At 38.9% G+C, this 21,076-nt stretch overlaps 1 protein-coding gene across 3 annotated transcripts in view; it reads right to left on the bottom strand.

The window, feature by feature from the left end:
• Window positions 1–6,783, bottom strand: part of EHBP1 (EH domain binding protein 1) — a 346,811-nt gene extending 340,028 nt beyond the window's left edge. For 2 of the 3 annotated variants that reach the window (XM_082672227.1, XM_082672230.1), the window contains exons 1-2: window positions 6,403–6,578; window positions 5,160–5,563 (exon numbers count right to left, since the gene is read on the bottom strand). In XM_082672227.1, the coding sequence (XP_082528353.1) occupies window positions 5,160–5,263 (104 nt within the window). In that variant the 5' untranslated portion in view covers window positions 5,264–5,563; window positions 6,403–6,578. Of the gene's footprint in view, window positions 1–5,159; window positions 5,564–6,402; window positions 6,579–6,736 lie in introns of those variants that run through there. The other variant, XM_082672228.1, reaches the window with a different exon arrangement.
• Window positions 6,784–21,076: the final 14,293 nt, after the last annotated feature.

Below are 21,076 nucleotides of genomic sequence, written 5' to 3'. Positions count from 1 at the left end.
TTACTCAGGACAGTTCATATTCCACAAAGTACCCAGAATAAGCTTTTTAAAATGTAAATTATATTACTTCCCTGCTCAAACCTCTACCACGGCTTCCTATCACATTTAAAATCCAAAAGCCTTACCATGATCTCAAGACCATATGTGATCTAACCCCTACCTACCTCTCAAACTTACCTGTTATCACTTTAGCTTGTTCTACTGTGTTGCGGACACACCAGCCTTCTAGATACTCCTAAAACACACCAAGCTTGTTTTCAATTATTATTTTTTTAATGTATTTCAAAAGTAGGTTTTTCACATCAAGGTGGATGTTCCTTTAGCTCACTCCATTAGAGCAACAGAGAAATGCTTGCTTAAGCCACCCAAAGAAGTGGATCTGGATGAGTACTTATTAATGTAATTTGGCCTTCGTAAACTCAAGTTAATACTTACAGTGCATGTAGCATTCTAACATCCAACTGGAAAACTAACTTGGGATCAGTTACAGAGGGCCTGGAACATCAGATTAAGGAGTTCATATTTTATCTAACAGGTCAGCGTCACACACTTAAGCACTGGGAAGAGCTAGTTTTTCACTTTTCAAATCCTGAGGTCACAAGGTTTGCAAAGAGTTGTGGAATAATGGAGAAAATGACAGGTTACTTTCAGGGATATAAACACCTTTATGTACCTCTAGAATTTTGAACCGTGTGATTGTATTACCTATTTTAAAAATAAATTATAATTAAAACTATATTTAAGAAAAAGGAACTCTTACATGACAGAAAAACCAGAAACCAATATATTTATGCCTTTGGGGGAGAAGTTTATAGTACTTTAAATACTTTTTGAATGCCATAACTAAGACTTATATAGAAGAAATATAAAAACAGATAAAATATGTTCATATATGTAGAAGATATATAGATATACACAGAAAATATACATGCTCATAATGGTTCTCATCATGTAAGGGAGCTCCTATCAGAATTGAGCTCTGCCACAATGATACCACAACGTGCTAACTTTCAAGTAGTTTCCTCAAACACCCGAATAGCCATTGAGAGCTCATACAAGTGAAGACTTCTCTAAAATCTAAAGGGCTGCAGGTGATAAAAAGGGCTGCAGGTGATAAAAAGTACAGGATAAGAGACAAAGTAAGAGAGCAAAGACAGCACAGTCTCATTCTCTCAAACTCATCTCCAGCGGCCAGTCTCACCACTTGCCAAGAGCTACATCAGTTAAGTAAGATTAATAATTAAATGACTTGGGGACAACAATAAGAGAAGAGGAATATGAACACTTATCATCTCCAAATTTGCTAGAGCCTCTACCTGGTTATCAAGGAGTGATGAGGAATAGGACTTCATAGTATAGTTTCCTTCTCTCAGATGAATAAAAGTCTTTCTGGTTTTTGTTCCTGACCTAACTTCTAGAGCCACTACGCCAAGAAAGAATCATGAATTAGACCCTGTTGAACTAAGGAAACACACCACCTGGGGCAAATGCAAAATACTGTAAGACAGCAACAAAGAAAAGTGTGAGAAAGCAGAAACTCCAAACCCTCTAATGTATAGAATCCATCCTTTGATCAAGGTAAAATGCTGTGAGTTTGCTCATGGCCTACATCTAAAAAAAGACGGCCTCCTGAAACTCTTACCTTCATCCTGTTATCTGTCATGTCCAGGTTCATAACCTATGGCCATGACAAGAGAACATGGGAAACATTTCTCCTCTCCTTAATCACAGAAATAATGCGTTCTCCCTTGGAAAACATATCTTGATTCCCATTAACCTGTTCCATCAACAACCTCTTCCATTCCATGCCTTTCTTGAATCTATTGAGTTTCATCTTCATTCCCTTGAGTTTCAAATTCATGCAGAAATCAGTATACTTTACCCTGGAGTCATGAATGGGCACTTGGTAAGGTTGAAAACATTATTTTAAAATACTGCTTCTTAAACATTAATGTGCATAGTATGTATCTCATTAAAAAGCAGATTCTGATTCAGTAAGCCTAGGGCAGGGCCTGAGGGACAGCAGTTCTAACAGGCTTTTGCAAACTCTCTTGCTTCTCAGAAAACACTTGAAGTAGCAAGATTCTAAAAGGCAATGGCACCTATATACACAGTTTACCTACAAAGGCACAATCCCAATGCAATGCTAACTGTCCTTTCTTTTTGTAGTTTATTCCTTCTTCTCTGATTTATACTAGATCTATTTTCTTATCCTCTCAACACCTACAATTTATCTTCAATGCCTCTTTCCCTTTATTCAGTTGGCATCTCTAAATTTCCTTCCTCTCCTTTTATTTTTCCATACCACCAACACAATACCTAAAATGTAAAAGTAGCTGATAAAATATGTTCTTACAAGGTGTCCAAGTCTGTTTTTATTCTTATGTCCTTTAAATAGATTCTAATTCAGCACACATATCCAATAATTTAAGAATTCTTGCAAGCATCAACATGAGGAATTAAAAAAAAAGGATATAAGTATAGAAATTGGGCCTAATCTGTATTTATCACAAGGACCCCATGCAAAGTAAGGCAAAAGGAATACTAACTAAAAATCATAACAACAAATTTGTATGTAATGAAAAGATTTTAAAGCTTTATTGAAGGATCCACCTATAAATAAAATTCCAGGACATCAAACAAATATATTATTCTTTGGGCACTGTCACCTCATTAGCTTTAAACTATATTTTTAAATGAGAGGGGAAAAATGCAAAATATTTAGAACTACATGTCTAAAAATTCTAGAATATCCAAATGTTTCTTGTGTTAAGGCCAGACCTTATCATAAAGATCTAATTTAACAGGTGTACCATAATGTCCAACCCTAAAAACAATTAAGCCATCTATTCACCTATAATCAAGTTAAATTTTCATCCTTGCTTTCACCTTGAGACACATTAACAATAACTTACACACTTTTTAAGGAAAAATAAAATCCAGGGATGACGCAAACTGTGAGGAAGAAACTCATGTTGTGAATAAAGGATCACCTGACATGTTCTATTTCCCTTAAGAAAAGAGATTCAAATTTAACCGTCTTAAAGTTGATGCCCCCAGCATACTGCCAAGTTAAGAAGTACTTGTAATCAGGATTTTCCTCATGTATTCCCTAGTTTAGTTAGTAATACACCCAGTCCTCCAAGCCAGAAATGGGTATCAACCTAGACCTATCCCTCTCCCTCATCCCCACCCCTTCCAGACCCCTACTGAAATGACCACCAAGTACTATCCATTTTGTGTCCTAAGTGTCCCTCTGCTCTATTCTCTCCATTTCCTCTGCCACTGCCTTAGTCTAAGCCTTTTCTCTCACCTTATCTATTACAATAGCTACCATACCATCCCTGCCTCCAGTTACCTTTTCCACTGATCCTTACTCCACACTGTCATCCAAGTGATTTTCCAAAATATAATCCTAATGTCTCTTCTGCTCAAAACCTTTTCCTATCTCTCCATCACCCACAGAATAAAGTCCACGCCATGTATAACGGCACTTTACTTTTTATTATTTGAATCCTGCCTGCCTCTAAAACATCATAGCCCACTGCACTCCTCCCATCCTGCACTTTAAGCCCCATCATTATCCAACTACACTGCTTGAACTTCCAGCATGCCACATGCCTCCATGCTTTTACATAGGCTGTTGCTTCAGTCTAGAATATCCTTCATTTCTTCCCCTTTAGCTTCCTGGCCAATTACTATGAATCTTTCAAAACTCAACTCAGCTCCAAGAAAGCCATCCCACACCCTACCCTACCCTTAAAGAGTTGATTATTCCCTTGTCTGCCAACTTTGTAAGTAATGATGACATTTTATTGGGCATTTACTATGTACCTGACATTGTTCCAAGTATTTTACATGTATTAACTCATTTAATCTTCACAATAACCCTTCCTATGAATTGGTACCATTATTACCTTTGTCGATATGAAAACTATCTCAGAGGAGTAAATAACCTGTCCCCAAGGATATCCAACTGTTAAGTGATAGAGACAGATAAAGATCCCTACATCATATTTATATTATTGCACCTATCACAGAGAATTTATTTACATGACTGTCATTACCCTGGACTGTGAACTCCTTGAGGGTGGGGATTATGTCATATTCAACTCTAAAGCCACAGAGCCTACTATAAAGTAGGTAATCAGTACACGCATTTCTTGAATTGCACATAAAGCAACATTCCTAACAAGTTCAAGAGAAAAGCATTCGGAAACTAGTTTCCAAATAAATATTCAAATATGCTTTAAGAGTTCTAGAGTAGAGGAAGCTATTTTTCCGTTTAATAAAAAGGATGTTAAAAAGAGAGATTAACACAGACATGAGATTACAGTCCATGTGGACAAGGAAATGGACTTACTTTTGCAGTAATACTGCTTAATCACTGCAGTAAATCAAAACCCGAAGTACCATTTGCTTAAGATTAACTTTTTTCCTCTGACTAAATAAGAATTCTTCTTGCTTATCATTCAGGGCAGTGAAAAGAAAGCCCTAAATTTACTTTGCTCAAGTGGAAAGAAGCAAATCATAGACCAGCACTACTAATTGCTTCCTTAAGTCTGGCCAAGAAATGTATCCCATTAGGCAATTAAAATAAAACACAGTTGCCTGACTAAGCACAGAACAAAAGAATTTCTAAGGTTGTATGGACTGGCACTCTATTATGCAATAATGAAAAGTTATTTTAAGCAAAAAAAATAAAGATCAAAAACAAATTAAAACAGATTATCACCACCCCACAAGAACAGATTTCCGTATTAAAACTCTATTGAAACATACATATGTTACATCAAAACATATGCATATATGTTTACAATATTTCAATAGCCATTCTTCATGCCTCCTTAAAGTTATAAAAATCAAAGTTATTCTAAGACTAATGATGAAAGACCTCAAGACCAAATCTACTGTACTTAGTGTGCTCTCATAGTTACAGTCCTCTGAGTCATACTGAAGTGCAGTAATTAAAACCCACAGGGTCGGTACCAGCAGCAACAGTGCACACCACAGTGCTTGTTAGAGTAATCTGCACCCCGCCCAGTTTCTACACACTTGTGCACTACAGAAAGGTAAATCTGCTGTCAGAAGCAGCAGAGTTTAGGCCACAGTGAGTTTAGGCCACAGCACAGCAAACTCTACGCCCAGGCACTTCTTACCATTTCTTGGTACATTCAACCATCAGCTCCTGGTAGGAGGCCACAAACTGGAACTTGGATGCGTGTTTTCCCACACGCTGTAGTCTCTTCCAAACTGAAGCCATGATGATCAGTCAAAACAGTGGAGCAGTTCTGGGTTAGCAACACAGCAGCTTTAACAAAGCAGAGGGTCCAAAGCAAAGGAGCTTTGCATGTATGTCTGTACTTTAAAAAACTCAACTACAACTTGAAATGATGTTTGGGGTCCATAAGTCTTCTCCCTGTTTCACAGGGTAAATCACATCTTAGATGAATGGCCCAGTCAAGAACAGTATGACACACATCACAGGATGAGTGAGAGGAGGTTCCCTCATGGAGACATCACCATTCCACCTCGTGGGTTATATGATGTGTATTCTGGAGGACTGAAAAGCAAAACAAAGAGAAAAAATATGAGGAGAGAAGCATGAGAAGTGACTAACCACCCATGTTAGATAACACTGCAACAGACAAGCCCAGTTCTCCGCATGTTTTTCAAACAATGAAACAAAACACCAACCTCAAAAGCCAGTAACATCAAGGATGCAAGACACCAAGGAAGAAATTACAATTCACACCAAAGACGTGGAGCAACACATCAGGTAATCAGCATCAACAACGATCGAGAGGCGAAAGTCGGGGCCCTACCTCCCTCTCCTAGCATCACAGAAGGGCGAGCAGAGCGGGAAAGTCTAGGGATGCTGTTTAATGTCCACCGCCAGTCAGAGGAAGAAGTGGAGTATTTTAAAATAAACTTTGTTTTTCAGCCGATAGTGAATAGCTCTGAGTCCTAGAATATGTGCGTGGAACAAATTAAGGAGCGGGGAAGAACGCTGCTGTTGAGTCGGAGGGGGAAATGGATGGGGAAAAAGGAGTGGAGGGAAATCTCAAGGCAGAGAGAGGGCAGTGTCCCGGCTCCAGGCCACTTGGGCTCTTCTCCACCTTTGCTGCCAACCAGAGGGAAATGGAAACTCCTGCCTGGGCGTGAAGCAATGACCAGCGAGGCAAGTGCACGGTGCGGGGTGCAGTGCCTCCCTCCCCCATCCTCAGGGAATAGTCCGCCGAAGCCTCCTCTCCTCCCGCACAGAGCCCAGACCCCTGCCCCCCAGCTGAGGCAGGCGGTGGCTCGCCAGCGGTCCCTGTCACCCAGGCGATGCCAGAAGACCCCAGCCCGGTCCCAGAGCCCCGGTCCCACCGCACGTCCACTCCCGCCCCCTCCTCACACCTCTAATCCCGCTGTCGGGCTGAGTCTGGCCCGGTTCCCTCCTCAGCGCCGCTCCTCCGTCGCCGCCGCAGCAGCAGTCGCCGCCGCCGCCACCGAGTCCTCCATCCCCGCCGGAGCCACATGGAACAGCCGAGCCAGCCGCGGCGCTCCCGGGAGCCGGGGTCTGCAGCCCCTCAGGCGGACGGAGCGCCTCACGCCCGCCCCCTCCCGGACGGAGTCGCCCCGCGACCGTCCCCCACCCTACAAAACCCTGCCAGAGCCGCCGCTCAGCGCCCAGCACCCCCTCCCCCGCCTTTCTCCTCCGCCACCACCATCATTACCTCCCCCGCCGTACCTCTCACACTAACCCTACCCACGGCCGCTCAACCTCCGTCCGCCCCGCCGCCATTGGCCGGGCCCCGCGCTTTCCCCGCCCACCTCGGCGGCAGGGCCTTTAAGGGACGGGGACGCCTCATTGGCCGACCCGGGTGCCCATCACAGGGCTCCACGCCCCCCTCCCCCGCAAGTTCTGGAGGTGTTTTTTTCCCCAGCCGGAACGCGGTGTACAGTATACCCTTCTTTAAGAAAAAAAAAAAAAAAAAAAAAAACACTGGAACCCTCTAAGGACAATCCCGCCCATTCCTCTGATTGGCTTCGAGAGGGAAGCGATAGGTGGGAGGAGTAAGGAGTGTTTATAGTGATCTGAAAGGTGGTTGCTGAAGGTGGATGTCGGTCAAAGGCGTGCCGGGTGCTGGGCGGGGTTTCTGTCTGGAGTCTGAGAGCAGAGCCCGCGACTGGTTTCGCTGCAGCTGTGGGCTGTGCGGCTACTGGGGTTTTCTCTCCTTTTCTCTCCTGTCCCCACCCTAGGAGCTGGGTGTGCCCTCTCCGCCACTAGCCGCTAGGGTGTTTGCGAGCACAGTCTTGGTTTCACCTCCTGGGGTTTTTCCTCTGACAAACTGTGAAGTAATGACCCGGCCAGCCCCCGCCTAACATTTAGTCAACTGGTCCTCAGTGAACCAGATTCAGTAAGCTGAGCTAGGCACAAAATGTTCACGGTGCAATTTCTTCTTGTTATGATTCTTAAACAGTTCTATGAATCTTATTCTTCTGGTAGGAATTGTAGATGAACTTGGGAGTGGTTGGTATGTAAGAAGGGTAGTTAGAGGCAAAGGAGAGGATGAAATAACCTAAGGAGAGTGTGAGGGCACGGGCACTTAACCTTGTTAAAAGAACCAAGGACCCTTTTGAGAACGATAATGAAAGGCATAGATACTTTCCCAAGGAGAATATGTCCTATCATAAGACACAAAAGTTCGCTTTCAGTTTTAGGTGGTTCACAGACCTCTGGCGTAGAGAAAGAGGACAAAGAATGAAATTGGGGGGTGGGGGGGAGGGAGGGCGAGGAATCTCAACATTTGAGGAAGAAGCAAAGTGGGAAAGAGACTGAGGAGGGAATGGTCAGAGAAGTAGGAGCACCCTACAAGCCATGGGCAAATTGAAAAAAGAGAAGGAAGCTAACATATGAAAAGAAAACAAGCAAGATGAATCCTGGAAACAATTAAGGCTCATTCTTAATCTTACTAAGGACAGAGAGCAGGGTGCATGGACAAAATAGCTTGAAAGGTGTTAGGGTCTAGGGAAGGATTCTTTGAAGGACAGGAAGAAGGGCAGTGACCGTGAGAGTCGAGCTCATCTGTAGACATAGGGAGGCAAGAGAAAGGAGAGAGAGATTGAAGAATCAGGATAGATGGGAAGACACAGAAGGCTTGAATCCAGTATCGAATTCTATTTCCATTTTCAATAAAGAAAGTGATATAATACAAGAACACAATGTACATTTAACAGAAAAGGGCATAGATATCACTTATTTTGCTATAGTCTCAATTTTAAAATACTAAAGATAACCATAATAATTATATTGATTCTTATTTTGTGTACATCTTGCAGTTCTCTGGTGTCCTTCCTGAGTGGTTTACTAAGTCACTATAACCTACAGCTATTATTATGATCATAATTGGATTTAAGTGTATGGGTTTTGTTGTGTTCTTTTTGTTTTTTTTTTTTTTTGCGGTACGCGGGCCTCTCACTGTTGTGGCCTCTCCCGTTGCAGAGCACAGGCTCCGGACGCGCAGGCTCAGCGGCCATGGCTCACAGGCCCAGCCGCTCCGCGGCATGTGGGATCTTCCCGGACCAGGGCACGAACCCGTGTCCCATTTATCGGCAGGCAGACTCTCAACCACTGCGCCACCAGGGAAGCCCATGGTTTTTTTTAAATGGCTAATTTATAGAAATGGTCATAAACTATTTTAATCTATGTTGCCCTTCAGGAACAACCCACATGATAATCAGGAGGGTTTTGCATCCTATTTAATATTACTGTTCTTCAAACTTTCTCATGTGGTTATCCTGGCTTCTTTTAATACTCTTTCCCTTCCTAATAAGAAGAAGAAGGAGAAGGAGGAGTGTGTAGGACCCTAGGGAATCTTTCTCAAGTTGTGGAAAATTTCGAGAACAACAGTTTCTTACAAGACAGATTTTCTTTTGAGGGGAAGTATTTCTCTTGGATGTAAACTCTTCTTTTTCATCCTAGCTGCAAAGGTAGCCAGGAAGAGACCAAGTTTAGAAATGAAGGAATTAAAAGCAGACCTTGACATTGTTGCTAAGTTCAAGTTCACAGGCTCCTGGAGGCCCCACAGAGCAGCTACTTCTTCCCTTATAACTTTTTTTTTCTTTATTAACCTGTCTGCTAACTAAATTTATTGGAGAATCTTAAATATATAATACTTTAAGATCTTTTTATCCACTTATTCGATACTGAATACCAACTGAGTATTGATCACATTAAATGCTATTAACGGTACATAAAAGGTATAGTCCCTATTTGCAAACAGTTTTCAGAAACAGATGTTCAGCATGCATGCAAGAAAGTAAAACAAATTACTTCACCTCTCTGAGTCCCAGCTTCTTATTCTGTCAAACAAATAATCATGCTTACCTTTCTGGGATGTTGAGGAGATGGAAGATATGTAAGTAAAGTGCCTGACACATAGTAAACAGTCAATAAATGGTAATTAATAATGTATACCATTGTGTTTGGTAGCAAACAGAGTCAAAAATAATAAGTAATAAACAGTAAAAAAAAAAAAATAGTCCTTCAAGAATAACATGGGCAATACTTAGTTGCTACCAAACATCACTACCTCAAGGAATAATGAATCTCAAAAGAAACTGCTTTTAACATTATTCATCTCCCATTAACTCAGTGATTACCAAGAGTGGAACACCAATAACTTACGTAGACTCATAATTTTATAATAATTACTAAGAATTCATTTATCCCCAATTCCCATGACCACCTTCCATGCCATATATAATCTGAGATCTTTTGACATTCTAGAAGATAACTTTTTCTTAAGGTTCCCATTTCCCCTACCTACCAGTAAGTACATCCCACTGACCCTCCCCCTTCCAAAGGGGAATTTCCCACTGTGCTTCTGCCCCTTTCTAACCCCCTGTTTACTCAGGTCTTGATTTATTATCTCCTTCCATCCCAGGCTTAATCTGCATGTAATAGACCTGTAGATGCAAGTTACTTTAATTGTCCTGTCCATTTGCCCCAGGTGTTGACTGTAAAATTTTATAGATATTTTACTTAACAGAAGATTCAACATTTAAAATAATTTCTATTTTGCCTTTAGGTATCATCAAGCTTACAGTGAAGATAGAATACAAAAAGTAAAAAAAAAAAAAGGAAAATGCCACCCCAAAACTTCAAATCTTCTCTGCCATGACAGTTTTGAAATGATAGAAATTATTTTCAGTGAAGCAGCTTTGCCAGTCACTGTTTCAGAAACCCCCCAAATAGAGATTCTAGTCTATGAAGTGCACCCACAGGCTTGAATTATTATCATTCCTGATGATAAAATTCTTATCCCTGGATTTTACAGTTTTTGCAGTAAAAATTGTCAGAGGTATTATTGCAGCAACTTATCTGTGCCTTAGTCATAGTAATAAGATTTACTTGCAACAATAGCACTGCAGATTTTTGCATTGTGTTTTCCAGTTACCATAGCAGCTATACAATACACAACAATATTACTGCAATTTTTAACTGCTAATGAAATTATTTCTTTTAAACCCATAGCAAACAAACTTATTCTGACAATCCTATATAGCAATTTTTATATCCTTAGAAAAACTCACTGGAACAGGCTAATACTTCTGAAATATTAACTGAGGTTTTTGTAGTAGTTGTCTTTCTAGGTATTTCTTTTTATCCTATGGCCTTTCTCCTCCTATACCCCACCCAAAGACACCCTCAGCATCGTACCCACCCTCAAGTAGGCTGGTTTTCACTCATTGTTTCAGGAAAGCAGTATAACAGAATGCAGAGAAACAGGGAATTTTTCCTTGTTTTTGAGTTTCAGAACCCTAGTCCTTTAGGGTGTAATGAAACGGATCCAGTTAGAGACCTGTACTGTTCAATACGATAACCTCTAGCCATATGTGACTACTGAACACTTGAAATGTGGCTAGTTCACATTGAGATGTGTTGTCAGTATAAAATATACACAAATTTCAAAGACTATATAAAAATGAAGGGAATATATCTTATTTAAAAGTTTTATATTGATTGCCTGTTGAAATGATAATATTTTAAATGTACTGAATCAAAAAGACATTAAAAATTAATTTTAACTGTTACTTTACTCTTTTAATGTGGCTACTGGAAAAATTTTAATTACACATGTGGCTTGCCTTATTTTCCTGTTGGACAGTGCTGGTATAGACAATAGTAAAACTTCCTTTCACAGAGATAAGAAATGGATTTCCTGGACTGGAAGGGGAAGAAGAAGTTGGGTGGAAAGTAATGAGAGGCCAGACGCTGATGGGTCCCAGAGAACAGGACTCACTGCCGTATTCTCACTCTATTCTGGCAGAAGCCTTGGAGAAAGGCAACTGAAATGGCAGGATCTATCTATGGGATCTGAAAGCCGAGAGAGATAATTTCCATTCATTTTTCTTTGTTAGACCCCCAGAGAGGTGGCAAGACCCTAAAGATAAGAAAAACCCGGGCCGTGTATCTAGTCCACCCAAGACCACTTCAATAGAAGTTTCTGTGATAAAGGAAATGTTCTATATTTGGCTGTGCAATACAGTAGCCTCTAGCTCCTGGGGCTATTAAGCACTTGAAATGTGGCTAGCATAACTGAGGAACTGGAGTTTTAATATTATTTAGTTTTAATTCATTTAAATAGCTGCATGTAGCTGGTAGCTACCATAAAGGACAATGAAAGCTTACATAGTACCATGGAGGTTCTGGAAACCCAACATGATGATCCCCAGACACCCAAAAGGGTGCAGAGGCAGAGGAAGCCAGCAGGCCTCAAGGGACCTTGCTGACAGACCAAGATCAACCCAGCAGCAGTCTGTGGGACCAGCTGCAACTGAGGAAGGATACAGACTGGAAATCTTAGGAGAGCCAGCATGGTAGAGGAGGAGCAAAGATTAAATGTTCCCATCCTCTTCCTCTGACATGCTAATCTTATGGAAGTCTCCTCAATATAGATGCAATCCCTGCCAAATTGACTGTGATTAAGTGTCTGCCACCCCTTGTGAAATCAGCGCTTGAAATAGAAATTGGGTTGAGTTATGGAAAAATGAAATTATGTTTCTTGCAAACCTGAATTTTTTTAGATTGAGATTTGTACCTGTTATATAACTGAAAGTAATAATTCTAACAAAGTATTCAATACTTAGAAACATATGTTTATTCTCTTAAAAGGGAGCCCTGGGCCACAACAGTGAGAGGCCCGCGTACTGCAAAAAAAAAAAAAAAAAAAAGGGAGCTCTCTTTTTCTCTATCATTATAGGACCCAAGCTCTTTGGTTGACATGAAAGCTTAGAAAAGCTGCATCAGAAAACCATCTTTCAACTAAAAACAGTATCCTTTTGTGAAATTGTTTCTGTTCCAGCTACCCATGAATGAATCTTTGCAGTTAGCCGTAATGAACCTTTGCACATTGAACCTGAGGTGGCACTAACTCTAGGACCTCGATTATGTTCTAAACACCCAATTTTGTCCAGCCCACAACGTCTAGGAAAGGCCAACCTGGACCTGGTTGGTGGAGACACAGGAGCATCCTTGGCTGCCTTGAAATTCAAATAGAGACAGAAACAAGTCTACAGATACCATCCATAGGTAATTCAGTAGGCCTGACTCGGGCTGTTTATATGGAGCAACATATGAACCATTAGAAGGCTCAGAAATCTTCTTCAAGAATATATTATAAGTGATGATGATATTCAAAATGTAGATACTCAAAATGTTAGCAACAGCACAGCACAGACATCAATCAGCTAGAGTGGATGACAGCCATGAACCATCAGTCCAGCTATCCTATTGTGAACCAGCTAAATATCAGCTCTGACTCCAGAGTACCTTTGCTGGTCTGTACCATCCTCTCGGTCTGACTCTTCAGATTACTCAAGATAATTTCATGATGGTAAAGTCCCAGCCCAGAAATGCTGTATATGCCAAGGTAAATGCAGTTACAGAGATAATTTACACTTTGCCAATAAGTTGACCATTACTGGGATTATTGCAGAAAAGATTTGAATTGGAATTAGGAGCCCTTTCTGAGAAAGTCTTTGCTAAATATAATAAATTTACCTCCTATAAAATCAGTAGGGATCTTTGACCAAGGTTTATTGGTCATTTCCCATTAAATGTTAAGAGGCTTTAATGAATTTTAAAGAGTGGACTGACCTCTGCTTCTTTTTATCTGTGTTTTCAATATTTGGAATAAATTCCGAGTAACCAAATATAGCACGCAGCCACTGTTTTCCTCTGAATAATTCCTGGATGACTATATTTAGTATGAACAAGATAATATAATTAAAATCTTCTGAAATAATTGGGCTAGATAGGAAAGGCAAAGAAAAAGCAGTAGGAATTCACAATCTTGGAGGGCACTGAATACCCACCATTTGGTGTTGAATTAAAGCATTTCCATCTCAAACAGTGCAAAAAGCAGCAAGCTGAAATCAGGCAGAACCCCACTTACCAGGGCACTGGACGTGGGCCAAGGGAAAGTAGCCCTGTTGCAGAAGCTTGTCCTAGATGAGTAGAGCTGGAAAATAAACCCAACTTTCAGAGGGCAGGATTAACTCATGCATAGTTTGGGCAATCTGCTGGGCAGGGCAAAATGGAGAAAAATTCCAGGGCAAGGGCAGTAACATGGGAGCCAAAGAGAGCTGCAACATCATTCCAGATCTCGCTTTTTATAGTAAATCAACCAATTAGTGACTGGGCTTACAGAGAGTAGAACATGGCCTGCTAAGTAAAGAGGACTTTGTGAGAGCTGCTGGTTATTTCTCCATATTTTGTTGCAACTTTTGGGTGATATTTTTAAATATTCCCAATAGTGAATCATTGATATCTTTCTCCAAGGAAATAAAGTCAACTGTCGAGCAACAGTTAAGTTTTTGTGCTATCGTTCAGTCTTCTAAAGAAATCCTGATATCCTCAACATTAAAAACCATGATATTTTATCCCTGAAGTGACAAATTTAGTTCTACTGTAGATATTGAATATAGTGCTAAGCTACACTGGTTGAGAAATAATTATCTGGCATTATCAGTGTCCCACTTCTTATTTCAAAAACTAATGCAAGCACCTTTCCCCTGATAACCAGTATGATTCAGTGTAAAAAAGGAGAGTGTTGCACATGTGCATCTTTCTTTACACAACACATGCTGAAAATATGTATACTTAGAGGTCATAACTTGATCACATTTAAAATATTCACTCTTTCCTTGAACAACCCAAGCAAAAGTAGGAGGTCTGTTGTTGACTGCTTATCCTCTTTTATTCTTGTAATAACACACTTTGTAGCTAGTCACGAAGCTACCTTCTGCATGCCTCTTCCCCAGGCTACATCACAATTTACAAAATAATAATTACTAAAATCCTGCAGTTAGTTCTCAGTGATAAATAGAGTAAACTTGTTGAGTACTTCTTCATACTTGTCATGCTGGTAAATGAAACCACTACAGTGCATGCATGATATTAACTGCTCTTCAACATTATATGCTATGGATATTTGCAATGCCCAGGGATGATATTTGGTCAAACAATTTTGTCAATAGTTCATTCTGCTTTCTCTTATTAAAATCTTAATAATTTTCAGCTGATTTTGCAACAATGTAACATGTACCTACTTTTGCTACTAGAGTAAAACTTTGAATGAGAGTTTCGTGATTTTGATTTTCTTTGATGATAGTTTTAGTTAAAAATCCATTCATTTATTAACAAGTAATTTATTAACTTATAATATTCTAAGTAATATTTATTAGCTAATTTTTTAATAAGTGAATGACTACTAAGCTCAAAGCATTGTGCTAAGTATTGGGACTACAACACATCAAAAGAGAAAATCTCTGCCCTCAAGGAGCTCACATTCCTCATCAGTTAGAAATTATTATTTAGTGTTTACTTTAGAAAATCTCAATTGATGAGAGGTGACTGTGTGTTGTTTAACAATGGCACAAAAGCTAATTAAGAAATGTGTTATAAAATACAATGGACTGGGGAGTAATATTAATAGATTGCTCCCTTAGTGAAATGAAATTTTTGGATATTTATTGTTGTACTTCCAATTTACACCTTTATTTCTTTGTGGCTACTTGTGCAAAGTCACAAATAGACTTTGTCACAGCCCGTACAGATTTATAATCTGTAGTTGCACTGTACAATTATAAAAATCCTGTTTACAATTTGTATTTTTAAAATTTGAATTGTAGTATTTATATTACTATTTTATCATTATTTTTATGCTTCATTGCAGCACTTCAGAGATATTGATCCATTTTTTTTAATGATGGATATAAGGCAACACTCTTTTAACTGTAAAAATGCAAAATTAACACATGGCAAAATTCAAATTATTGTCTGAGAGAGGTTATCTGAAATCTGTTAAATGTTAGCCAGAACAATCTGATCCATGCATTCCTTGGAGCTCACATGGAACTTTTAAGAATGAAATGGTTATTAAGAATGTGATAGGATTTTAAGAAACACACACCCATCCCATTTGATTTCCCTCTTGACTCCTTAAAAATTAAAAAAGATAACAATAATAAAAGCTTATTTTCACTTCCCTTATTCAGAAATATTTTAGCTCTATTCCTATTTTCAGAGGTAAAATAATTAAAAGTTGGTTTTTATCTTGTATGTGTTCTATGATTTTTGAAAATGTAAAAATAGATATATAAGAGAATGAAGACTCAAATAGAATGCACCAGTATATGTTGGGGTGTAAAGATTATGAGTGATATCATTTTCTTTTTTAAATTCTCCTTTAATGTTTTTAGATTGATTTTTACAATAAAATAATGATTAAAATTGCATAACTGAGGTCTTAGATTGAAAATATTGTATAAATCGTTATGTACTCTTTAAAATGTTCTCTCACCACCTAAAAGCTGCCATCTATAGTTTCTGCTTACAGATCATACCTAATTGATAAAAATAAAAACTTTTCCCAGAATAAATCCATTCCTAGTACATCTAACACATTCTGATTCTGGATCTATTTTGCCTATCTACACACTTCAGTCTGGAAGTGAATGAAGACTCTTCTTTCACAAAATGTTCTATTCCTATGAATGTGTTCCGTATTTTATATCATGAAAAAGGGATAGTTTTCATTGGCACTTTTTATGGGCTTGAATCGCTTTATTCAGCTTTAGAACCATGAATTGCATGGTCCTGCTGGATATTTTCCCCATGACCCTCTAATTTGAGGCTCATGTTTGACTCCCTTCTTGTTATCACATTCTGTATGGAGGATTCTGTTCTCTGCTTCAGTGTCAAGTCAGGTGCCTCAAATAAGCAAATATTTACCAAGTGCCTACCATGGACGAGAAAGTGTTGACTTTAAAAAAAAAACTATACATTTTTAAAATGTGTAAAAATTTTACATTTAAAAAATCTGTAAGTCACAGAGACCTCAAGAAATTTAAACATATTTCAGAGGGAAAAATGTAAGCTCTAACAAACGTAATAGCTTGTAAAATATTCAAATAACAGTTTAAGACAAAATTCAAAGAGATATAAGAAATCCATTATTGTCTTATATTCTGAAGAGACTCAAGCCAGTTGTGGCAAAGCATGAACTGGGTTCCTGTTGCAGCTCCATCACTTACTAATTGGGTCATTCTAGGAACTCACATAACCTCTGGATGGAGAGGGGAAAGTGTATATAGATATAGATAAAGATATGATATACAGATATAGATATAGATACAGATGTATCTCCAAGTCAAGCCATGCAGACACAATTCTGGGAAAACTGGTAGAAGTAGAGTGATTAGGAAAGAGAAGCAATTCCCTCTTGGGTTGGTAGCTATAATGATAAATATTCTGCTGCCAGTGATCTCCACTAGAGCAGGCCCACCTGAAAAAGGAGGAAGCCAAGAAATGAAGCAGAGAAAGAGCTGCTTGATTTGCCTCATCTGTAAAATGAGAAATGGGAAACTAATACTTTGCTACCAGGAGGTAAAGTTTGGAAGAGATAAGCTCTTAAGACCCTTTGCAGCTCTAATTCTGTGATCTTAAAAATACCTGCCTTGGGCTTTCCTGGTGGGGCAGTGGTTGAGAATCCACCTGCCAATGCAGGGGACACAGGTTCGAGCCCTGGTCCAGGAGGATCCCACATGCCGTGGAGCAACTAAGCCCGTGCGCCACAACTACTGAGCTTGCGCTGTAGAGCCTGTGCTCTGCAACACGAGAAGCCACCGCAATGAGAAGCCCGCGCACCCGCAACGAAGAGTAGCCCCCGCTCTCCGCAGCTAGAGAAAGCCCGTGCACAGCAATGAAGACCCAATGCAGCCAAAGATAAATAAATTAAATAAATTAACTTTTAAAAAAAGGAAAAAGAAGAAAAATGCCTGCCTTTAACAAATGGATACATGTGTGCAAAATCAAAAAGAGGCACTTAGTATTTCTCAATAGTTTTTTCATTACAATAATCTAGTTTTTGCTGTCTTAAGAAGGTTGGGCTATTTTTTTTTCCCAGTTGAGGCTACTTTTGATTATTTTTGTCTATTAATTTTCTGATTGACCAAAAGTTGAAAGTTTACAGTCACAATTCCCATAGTGAACATGAAGGCAGCCCAGTGTCTGTTAAGAACATGAAAGATACTGTTCCTAAATGTACCTATTCCTAATTCGATTGTTTATACCTAGTCCTAAAGGGGAGAGTAATCGTAAGTAAATTTTTGGTCATTTAAAAAATTATTTATGATAAATTATAAACAAAAGTATTGATAGAACATGTTACTCTTTCTAGAGTATATTGCTTGTAACTTCAGTGGCAGTCCAAAAGCTCAATCTCTTCCAGGATGAATTGCTAAGGTTTTTTGAACCCCCTTTAGACAGAGACACCCATGATTCACAATGATTACTTGAATATGCTGTGAAGATTAAGAGTACAAAACAACCATATACAAAAATTAACACAAAATGGATCATCAACCTAAATGTTAACAGCTAAAACTATGAAACTTATAGCAGAAAATAAGAGTAAATTTTGTGACCTTGGACTTAGCAATGGTTTTTTAGATATGATCATAAAAGCATGAACAACAAAGAAAAATAAACTGTGCTTTATCAAAATTAAAAACTATCTTTGTACTTCAAAGATATCAAAAAAGTGTATGACAGCCAACAGATGGGAGAAAATATTTGCAAATCACATATCTGATAAGGGGCTTCTATCTCAAATATATAAAGAACTATCACAACTCAACAATAGACAAATAATCCAATTTTTAAATTGGCAAAGGACTAAAACAGACATTTCTCCAAAGAAGATATACAAATGTCTAATAATCTTATGAAAAATGCTCAACATCATTTACCATCAGGGAAATGGAAATCAGAACCATACTGAGTTACCACTTCACACCCACTAAAATGGCTTAAAATCAAAGACAGACAGTAACAAATTCAAGCCCATTGCTGGTGGGAGGGTAAAAAGGAATAACTTTGGAAAAGAGTTTGGCAGTTCCTCAAAGTGTTAAACATAGAGTTACTATATAACTCAGCAATTCCACTCCTAGGTGTGTGTGTGTGTCTATATATATAGAGAGAGAGACACACACACATTTCTGTTGGGTATAAACAGAAATATAAACATATGTCCACACAAAAACTTGTACATGAGTATTTATAGCAGTATTATTCATAATAGCCAGAAAGTAGAAAGAACCCAAATACCATCAGCTGATGAATGGATAACAAAATGTAGATATCCATACAATGGAACACTATTCAGCTATAAAATGGAACGAAATACTGATACAAGATACAACATGAATGAACCTTGAAAACAAGCTAAGTGAAAGAGGGTAGTCACAAAAGACCACACATCGTATGATTCCATTTATATGAAACATCCATAGTAGGCAAATCCATAGAGAGAGAAAGTAGATTACTGGTTGCAAGGGGGTTAGACAGAAACTCCATATCCAGAAATATGGGGTTAAACTCCACATAATGGGTGTGGAGTTTCTATGGGGTGATGAAAATGCTCTAAAGTTAGTTAGTGGCAATAGTTGCACAGCTTCGTAAATCTAAAAAAACGTTGACTTGTACACGTTAAAAGAATTACAAAAAATGTGACATTTATGGTATGTGATATAAAGCAGATATTAAGAAAAATAAAAGAATTTTGAAACACACCACTGACCAAAGGCACTTGCCATTTATATTATTTTGCAGTCACATTTAACCAAAAGTCACAAGGCAACTGAATATACTGGACAGCTCAGCAAAATGTAACATTCTAACACAGAAATTTAAAATGTGAAAGTGCTCTACACTTGGAGTTAGGAGATGTGGGTTCTAGTTTTTCCTTAACCCCAACCCAAGTTTGGAGGCAAAGATTGCTAATTACTGTGAATACTGATTTTCCTTTTCTTCTCCAGCAGTAAGAACCTCGGATTTTTGCTGAGACATTTTCACTCAGCTGAAGACCTGCCAGCCTCTTTTGCAGCTAAATGTTGCTATGTGTTGATGTTTGGCTAAGTCTTATGTGTAAATTTCAAGAAGTCTCCTCAAAGGGAGGGAATGTGCCTTTCCTTGTCCCTCTATCCTGTTGCTGGAATATAGATGGGTTGGCTAGAGCTCTAGCAGCTATCTTGGACCATGAGGATGAGGGATGGCAAACTGGCAAGCTGGAAGAAGCCTGGGTCCCCCACAAATGTGTAGAACCACTACATTTACCCTGAAGTGCCTACCACCAGACATCTTTTATATAAAACAGAAATAATCATATAAACCACAGTTACTTTTTTCTGTCACATGTAATAGTTCATAATCCTAACTAATACACTGGCTTTATGAAGAGTAAAGAGGAAAAGGCCCTTTAGATTAGTTTGGAGAGGAGGAGTCTGCTCTTAAAAAAAAAAAAAAGAAAAGTTAAAGCCCTCTTTCTGGATGGAACACTTTCTAAATTAACCTGAGAGCACACAAGGACTCTTGATCTTCCAAAAGTTTGCCGACAATGGCAAAAATACCTAGAACTGTACAAATCTGTTTGTCATCACTGCACCTGCCTCCTCTCCCTGGCATTTTCATATCAGCTGAGATCAGCCAGAAAATCCCAAACACTGTGGGTTTCAAATTTGATTACTTTGTAGGGAAAGGGTAGAATCTTTCCTTTGAAATAGGTTTCCAGTGGTATTCTAATTTCTTTTTCGGTCTACTCCTGTTTGCTAACCTTGACTAAATATATATCGTTACTTAAGCATGTGATTGAAGGGCATAAGGACAGCCCCTGGTGGGTGATAAAAATTAGAACGGGTCAGCAGTCATTCACAATCTTATTCAATAATTATTTTGAATTATTCAATTCAAAAGCCCAATTTTTAAAACTCATGCAGAACTATATTCAATATCTTATAATAACCTATAAAGGGAAAGAATCAGAAAAAAATATATGTATAACTGAATCACATTGCTATACACCTGAAACTAAAACAATATTGTAAATCAACTATCCTTCGATTTAAAAAAAAAAACTCATGCACTCCATCATTCCCAGGTGGGCTTTTTAAACTACTCCAAGAGAGGGACCCAGAGACTCCATTCTCTAAGTGCTATGTAACTTTTAACCAGACTGCTTTTGCAATTTCCTAGATTACTAAAATATGTCACAGTCCATCTACCTTTGGGCAGATCTCCCTAAAACTTCAACTATTATTGACGATAAAGATCTGATTAAAAAGCAGATTTATCACAATTTATTGTAAGTCCAGAAATATATATATATATATATATATATATATATATTTTTTTTTTTTTGGCTGCATTGGGTCTCTGTTTCTGCGCGGGAGCTTTTTCTAGTTGGGGCGAGAAGGGGCTACTCTTCGTTGTGGTTTCTCATTGTGGTGGCTTCTCTTGTTGTGGAGCACAGGCTCTAAGTATGCAGGCTTCAGTAGTTGCAGCATGTGGGCTCAGTAGTTGCGGCACGCAGGCTCTAGGGTGCGTGGGCTTCAGTAGTTGTGACATGTGGGCTCAGTAGTTGTGGCTCGCGGGCTCTAGAGCACAGGCTCAGTAGTTGTGGGACATGGGCTTAGTTGCTTCACGGCATGTGGGATCTTCCTGGACCAGGGATTGAAGCAGTGT

Source organism: Grampus griseus, assembly GCF_964374135.1.
Source record: "Grampus griseus genome assembly, chromosome: 15".
NCBI classification, from domain to species: Eukaryota; Metazoa; Chordata; class Mammalia; order Artiodactyla; family Delphinidae; genus Grampus; species Grampus griseus.
This window is presented reverse-complemented; position numbering and strand designations above follow the sequence as displayed.